At 43.9% G+C, this 7,742-nt stretch overlaps 1 protein-coding gene across 1 annotated transcript; it reads right to left on the reverse strand.

Moving 5' to 3' along the window:
- Positions 1-5,770: 5,770 nt before the first annotated feature.
- Positions 5,771-6,985, reverse strand: LOC129807098 (uncharacterized). Its single transcript, XM_055856175.1, has one exon. The coding sequence runs from the start codon at positions 6,983-6,985 to the stop codon at positions 5,771-5,773; it is 1,215 nt and encodes a 404-aa protein (XP_055712150.1).
- Positions 6,986-7,742: the final 757 nt, after the last annotated feature.

Below are 7,742 nucleotides of genomic sequence, written 5' to 3' on the forward strand. Positions count from 1 at the left end.
TTTACTCCGTATTGATCGAGCATCTGTTTGAACATATTGGACTGAAATTGGACGCCATTGTCCGAGACAATCACTCCCGGAACTCCGTAGACACAAAACACAAACTTACATAACGTTTGGACAAGGAGTGGCGTTTTTGCGTTTCTCAAGGGAAATAGCAGGACGAACTTTGAAAACCTGTCCAGGACTACAAGAAGATCGGTGAACCCCTGCCGAGACCGAACCAAGGGACCAACGTAATCCAGACAAATTGTCTGCCAAGGGCGCTTAGCCTCTACAAATTTTCCCATGGGAGGAGCCAACGCGGTGTTAGGCGACTTGGATGCTTTACACACCTCACAATTTCTAATCCAACGCCGTACATCACTTCTCATCTTCGGCCAATAATAAAATTCCCGAAGACGAGTATAGGTCTTCATAAATCCCAAATGTCCAGCCGAGGGATCATCGTGAAATTTTTTGAGATAATTTTCCTGATCTTGCTTCCCCACAACCAACTTCCAATGGTGTTCAACCACTCCTAGAGAGTTCTTTTCCCGGCAATTTTTATAAAGCTTGCCATCCTCAGTACGATATTGAGGGTGTTTTTGGGAATCAGCAGCTATCAAAGAATACAAGGAATTGTATTGTGGATCAGGAAAATGCGTGAGGGCATCGACGTTTAAGCATCGTGATAACGCGTCCGGTACGACATTCTCGCGGCCTGGTCGGTGGGTTACTTCGAAATCGAAGCCTTGTAACCGGAGAATCCACCGTGCCAGCCTACCCTTCGCATCCTTTAGCTTTAACAGCCAAATTAAGGCTGAGTGATCCGTTTCCAGGAAAAATTTAGCACCTATTAGGAACTGCTTGAACTTCTCTATACTGTATAAAACCCCTAAGAGCTCTTTTTCAGTGGTGGTATAATTCTTCTCTGCAGATGTAAATTTCCGGGACATATAGGCGATAACCCTTTCCTCCTCCCCAACCTCCTGAACAATCACCCCCCCACAGCCAAAGTCGCTAGCATCGGTTTTTACCCGAAAAGGTTTTGAATAATCCGGTGTGGCTAAAATAGGGGCAGAGACTAACAGGGATTTAAGGGTTTGGAAAGCCTGGTCCGCTTCAGCATTCCACTGGATAGTTGTAGGGTTTCCCTTTAAAAGATCAGTCATGGGAGCGACAACAGTTGCAAAATTAGGGATAAACTTTCTATACCAAGAGAACATACCCACGACCTGACGGACGGACTTGACGGTCGTTGGGACGGGCATCTCTAAAATAGCGCTCACTTTTTCATTGTTCGTCGCAATACCGGAAGAAGATAAAGTAAATCCCAAGTAGGTAAGACTTTCTACGCAGAACTTAGATTTAGCGACATTAATTGTTAGATTAGCCTTCCTCAGGCGACTCGCTACCTCCTTTAACATCTTGATGTGGGATTCAAAGTCAGGTGTGACAATTAGAATATCATCGAGATAATGGAAAACTTGGTTTTCAAGATCATGACCCAAAACTTGCGACATAAGTCTTGCCATGGACATCGGTGAATTTACAAGGCCGAACGGGGTTCTCTTGAAACAATAAAGTTTCCTACCAGGCAATGCAAATGCAGTCTTAGGTTGGCTTTCTTCATCCAGAGGAATCTGAAAGAATGCCTCGGAGAGATCTATCGATGATAAGTAAGTTGTACCCGACAATTGAGACAATATGCATTCAATGTGCGGTAACGGGAAGGTATCACGAGTGGTTACCGAATTAAGCTTTCTCGCATCTAAGCATAACCGAATAGCGCCAGTCTTTTTAACGCTCACCGTTATGGGATTTAACCAAGGAGTAGGTTCACATTCGCGAAGAACTCCCAATTGAACCAACCGGTCAATCTCTTTATCCACGGCACTCATAAGATGTGTGGGAATCGGATAACATCGCTCATGCACCGCGGGATGATCGCCTGTATCTATGTGATGCGTCACTAATGGAGTACATCCAAAGCTCTCAGGTGTTGTAGCCGGAAGGGCTAAAATTGCCGCATCAACTTCTAATTTCTGTTCAAGGGTCAGACCGTGGGTTAAACCTTCCGTTGTGACCTCGCATAAACCTGGAGGTGAAGCTTGTACAATCCTGAGCCGCCACATCTTAAAAAAGTCTACTCCCAAAATAAGAGGTGAAGATAAATTCGGGACAATTAATACGGACAAAAGGTGCGTTTCATTATTGCAAGTAAAGGGTATATCGAACACCTCGGTAGATTCATGGATAAGTCCATCGGCCGTTCTAATAAAGACTCGAGATGAGCTCTTTCTCTTCATAAGAGGTGTATCCCTAAACAAATCCTCTGCCATAGGGCCAATACATGTGTGAGTTGCCCCGCTGTCCAACAACCCCAGCATTCTCTTCCCAAAAATTTCTACTGTGGCATATGGCCTAGGATCACCCACATATTCCTTTCCCATGGAAGTGTCATTCACCTCGCACACACTAACGGGTAACGTGGGAAGCTGAAGCTGCAGATTTTCAGACGAAAAATCTATAAGAGGCTCATCCGAGGTCTTGTGTGGCTCATCAAAATCAATTAACGGTGGATCAAACTCATCCAAAAAATCGTCAAATTCGAGTGAATCGGAATATAATGCTTCCTGAGGGGAAACATTATCATAAAACAATTGATCAATAGAATTTAAAGAAGATAATGAATTATTTAAAGAAATTGATTCCGAAAAATTATTAAACAAAAACGAATCGCTTACTTCATCGTCGATAAAGAATTCTATGGGTTCTAAACTCGCATTCCTCTCAATCCCCCCACTGCTTCCCTTCCGGAGGACCGATGAACAACTTTTTTTCGAGGTTCGCGTCCTCCTTACGACCTCGAACCATCTCCCCCCGCATCGCGACAATTAGGACAATTTTCGCGGATTGTGTTCTCCCTCCCACACCCAAAACATAGGAAGGGGGCTCTCTGAGGTTGTGTGCAATTTTTCACCAAGTGATGGCCTAAGAAGCAATTCACACAGAGGGGATAGCCCGATGACGAATTTGAGGAGTTATTGCGATTTTCCCTCTTGTTCTGCGAAGAATAATTCTTCCTCCAGTTTTGCTGGGAATTGCCGGGTCTCGAGGAAGTTGAAACGGCTGAAACCTCGTCGATTTCATTGACCCTAGCACTGCGAGATCGAAATTCAGGGGCGGCGAGTAAAGAATTGCTTTCCACAGTAATCACGGCCTTCTCCAACTCCTGTAAGGAATTAAAGTTCATCAATAGGATAGCATCGCGGATTGGAGGTGCTAGATTACGCCTGATTAATTGGATTTGCGAGCGAGGATCCATGGGGACTTCTAATTCCCGGAAAAGAGAATAAACTTCTGCCAAAAATACCCCCACCCGTTCACCATCTCTCTGTCTGCGATCTTCCAGCCTACGTCTCACCGAAAGGTCTCCGTCTAGTCGCCCAAAAGTGGCAGATAATGCCCTAGAAAATTCTGTCCAGGTGGGGAAAAGCTCACATGACCGGTACCAGGTCAAAGCATCACCGGCTAGACACAAATGTATAGCGGAAAGGGTAGAATCGATTGGTACTCTCTGGGTGAGAGCCATCTTCTCCATATCCCGAAGGAAATTCTTAACTTTCAACCCCTTGGAGTCCCCAGAAAAGATAATACCCCAATCCTTAACTGGGATAGGCTTATATGCTTGCCTTCCGCCAACACTAAACCCACCGGATGTGAGATCCACTTCCTGAGTTTGGGACGAATCATTCGGACGACCGGAATTATTCAAAGGGTTAGGCAAAGGGTTTTCTGACGTTGGATTAAGTTGATTATTCCCCCCATCCCGAAGATTGTTTAAATCTGGACTGGGATTTTGCATCCTATCAAATCTCGTCATCATAGAAGCCATCATATCGCTAAGACTTCTTATGGAATTTTCCATCTGAGACATTCGAGCCTCCATGGACGTAGATGGGAGACTCGAACTAACAGGGATTGTCAAATTCCCACGACCTCTTCCAGAAGAACTTCCGGATGCCAAAGACTCTGCAGGGGATTGGGGTCCACGATCACGTGGATCGTCTCTTGTGATCACCATGGTTGTTAAAAATGTTCAAAGTTCGACGAGAAAAAAAAATGTGAAAAAAAATTGCAAAATACTGCTATATTGGATAAGGAAAGACTTAAATTAACAAAGACCGATAATTATTGAAACGCAAAAAATGATCCGAAAATTAATTGTAATTAAAATGCTATTATATATTCGTATAAAAATGAGGCATAGAGAATTAAAATTGTATAGACGAGATAATCCCTGGTACAAAGAGTAGATGGTCCAACCGTTAATCCGATTTGACCAACTGTTACTGCTTTGTACTTCCACAATCTGTGGTCTTTTGGAACTTATAGACTGATAATCTACTGAAGATAATTTTACGCTCGTAATTTTATATAAGTCCGATTTTTCCCAAATGAGAACCAAATTTAATTATTTCAGACCAGAAACTTCCTTACTTCAGCACACTCCTACACCACAAACAGCACAAAAGCAAACAAATATTAAAATATTAGATTTATCCCAATTAATTATAGAGATTTTTCCTTTTTCAATCTCTATCACTTTTTATTGCCTGGACAGCGAAGAAGGCTTCCCAGTTTCCCGAAACTAGGTGAAAGCTTTATTAAATAAATCTAAAATTATTTAAAAAACTACTAAAAATGGGCCGAAAATGATATTAAAACTAAAACCAATCCAAAACTCAGTTAAGACTTGAGACTCGATATTAAATATGGGATAAACGAGCTAATGTTGGGCGCCAAATGTTAAAGATTTACCGGAAAACTGCTGATGTTCAACTAAATTGCGGAATTATTTGCTTATTTTTAAGAATGTCTCTTCACCTTCTATATCCACCCAAAACTTCCATTCCTCATAACCCGGCTCTTTCTATTACCTGTTCCAGATTCTCACCAATATTTCTCAAAAGTTAAAGAAGATTTCTCAAATTTCCCCACTTCTTGTAACCTCTCTCAGATTCTTTCCAAAGATTCCCACATCCCTCAGAACAAATTAATCCAGAAGACTCTTTTAAAGGCCCATATAAATACTATTTTAATTTAAATAAAATCACTGCCGAGACATATAACATAAATGAGGGTACTTATGGTTTCCGGATAGTTATTTAAATGGGTGAATCCGCTGGATCGGTCGGCTTGGAGGTTATGGCTATTCCGTCGGTGTGATGGCGCATGTCTCTGGGGCTCAGAGATAAGAAGGACTGCCGTAGGGTGACCTCCTCTCCACAATACTGGCAACAGGCTACTCCAGCAGATCTCCAAGACGTGACTAATCTTCCCAGAACAAGGCAAGATACCCCGGAAAATCTCAGGGAACTCAATGGGCTACGGTGGACTTTGTCCGTTGAAGAAGTGAAGGGTTCTGGTGTCGCAATCTCCGATGAAGAAATGATTTTCCTCCGTGGAAAATCAAGCACCGATTCCGATGGGACTTGCAGATCCGGCTCCTCCGCTCCTCCACACACCACTTCTCACCACTTTAGGGATACTTTGGGGGTACTGGGGAGAAACCACACTCTTAAAAATTATACTTGTTAAAAGGAGCTAAGCTCCTGTCTCTTTGCCCACCAATTCTTCACTGATCACTCCCATCAGGAGGGAATAGATATATCCCCCTCAACACGATAAGAGACAACACACACACACTCATAGACAAAACATCGAATCGCCAATTCCGGAGTTTAGAGTAGAAGCGCAGCCAACTTCACCCAATTATTTCATTTCAAATTTCACCAACTGAAAACGCCCGTAATAGTACGTCATCATCAGTGCCTTGCTGAGGATTGAGCAATTCTGAGAAGTACTCTTTCCAGCGATTTAAAACCTCTTCCTCTTTGGTCAGAAGATTCCCTTCCTTGGATGTTACTCCTTGGATGGAATTGCTCTTCTTCCCTCGGAGTCTTCGGACTGTTTGCCAGAAAGTTTTGTTTGCCGACCTATAGTCAAGCTCCAGCTTTTCACCGAACTTTTTCCACGCCTCCTCTCTAGCGGCTTTAACTGCGAGCTTTGCAGCCTTTCGCGCCTCAACATAACGATCACGAGAATCAGAATCCTTACGTTGTATGTACAACTTGTAAGCCTTCTTTTTCTCTCCAACGGCTTCTTTTACTCCCGGTGTTCCCCACCAAGATGACCGTTTCACGTTGTTCGTCACATTAATGCGCTTAACGCCACAAGCTTCTGTAGCCGAGGCCAAAATGGCTGTTTGGAAGCAGGCCCATTCAGCCTCTATGTCAGAAGGAGACTGTGGAATTTGTTCAAACCTTTCCTGTATGCCCTTCACAAATTTTTCCTCAACGTCTTTCTTCTTGAGACTCTCCCACCTAATGCATTTAAGCACTTTGCTCTTACCCTTAGGTAGAGCGGGAGGATCTTCGTTGAGGTTAATTTTTGCAAAGAGCAGGTGGTGATCAGTTGACAGTTCAGCACTGTTAAAAACTCGAACGTCTTGGACAATTCTTCTATCAACACCGGGAACCAGGACAAAGTCAATTATTGACTTAAGTCCTCGTTTTGTGTCTTCCCAGGTGTATTTATGAATCTCCTTGTGCTGGAAAAAGGTATTCATGATCGAATAACCTTTGATTGCGCAGAAATCCAGCAACATTTTACCGTTCGGGTTCTCACTCTTATCCCCGTTCTTCCCAATCACACCCCTCCATGTCTCAGAGTCAACACCAACATGGGCATTGAAATCCCCAAACAACACAACTGAATCCGCTTCAGAAGATGCCTTATTCAGGACTTCCTCCACTTCATCTAGGAAAGCTGGGTACTCTGACGATGCGTTCGGTGCGTACACCTGCAACACCGCCAGGGAAGATCTCTCAAGTTTGATCTTGATACCCATCACTCTCCCACTGTGTGTCCAGACATCACAAACCCTGTCTGACAGCCGAGGGCTTGTGAGTATCCCCACACCCGCCTGTGCAGACATTTCCGGTGCCACTCCGGACAGGAAAAGTTGCCACCCTTCCTCAAGATCCACAGTTCCACTACCTCTTTGCTTAGTAGACGAAACACCAATTATATCTAATTGGAATTTTTTGCTTCGCTCTTAAGCTCCTGGTGCTTCCCTGTGAGTGAAAAGATATTCCATGTAGCCATTCTGAAGTGCCGTTGTCGTCGTGGTAGGCTTGTCAAACCTGATGTCACTCCAGAGCCTCTTCCGTTACTCTGGTGCCCTCCGACCCCGGGACCAGCGGTTGAAGCAACAGCTTGTCCATTGTCTCGCGTAGGTCGTTTCCGGTGCAATCCGTCCGACATCCGAGGCTCTTTGTTGTGTTTTTTTGCTGACAGGTTACTGTGACAACAGGGTGCAAACCTGATGCACAGGCCTCCTTACCCAGGAGACACGGGTTTTGGGGTGGTCCGCGGTTTAGTATTCACTAAGGACTTCTCGTAGACGCAAAGATGCCGATACGTGCCTATAGCTATTTCCAAACAAACTATAGCCAGTTCTAAAACCAACTACAGCCATTCCCTATCCGCCACCTGGGACGCGCCCGATGGGTACCCCAACCACACGGGTCGAGAATATTTAGGAAATTTACTATTCTCCAAACAACATTTTAATAGCCGGATAGTAAAGTCACTTAGCAAACGGGGTATTATATCGGACAGTTAAAAGTAGTATACATTATACATGCTCGTCTTTAAAATTTACTAACCTGTGAATAGTAAATTATTAGCAA

Source organism: Phlebotomus papatasi, chromosome 1, assembly GCF_024763615.1.
Source record: "Phlebotomus papatasi isolate M1 chromosome 1, Ppap_2.1, whole genome shotgun sequence".
NCBI classification, from domain to species: Eukaryota; Metazoa; Arthropoda; class Insecta; order Diptera; family Psychodidae; genus Phlebotomus; species Phlebotomus papatasi.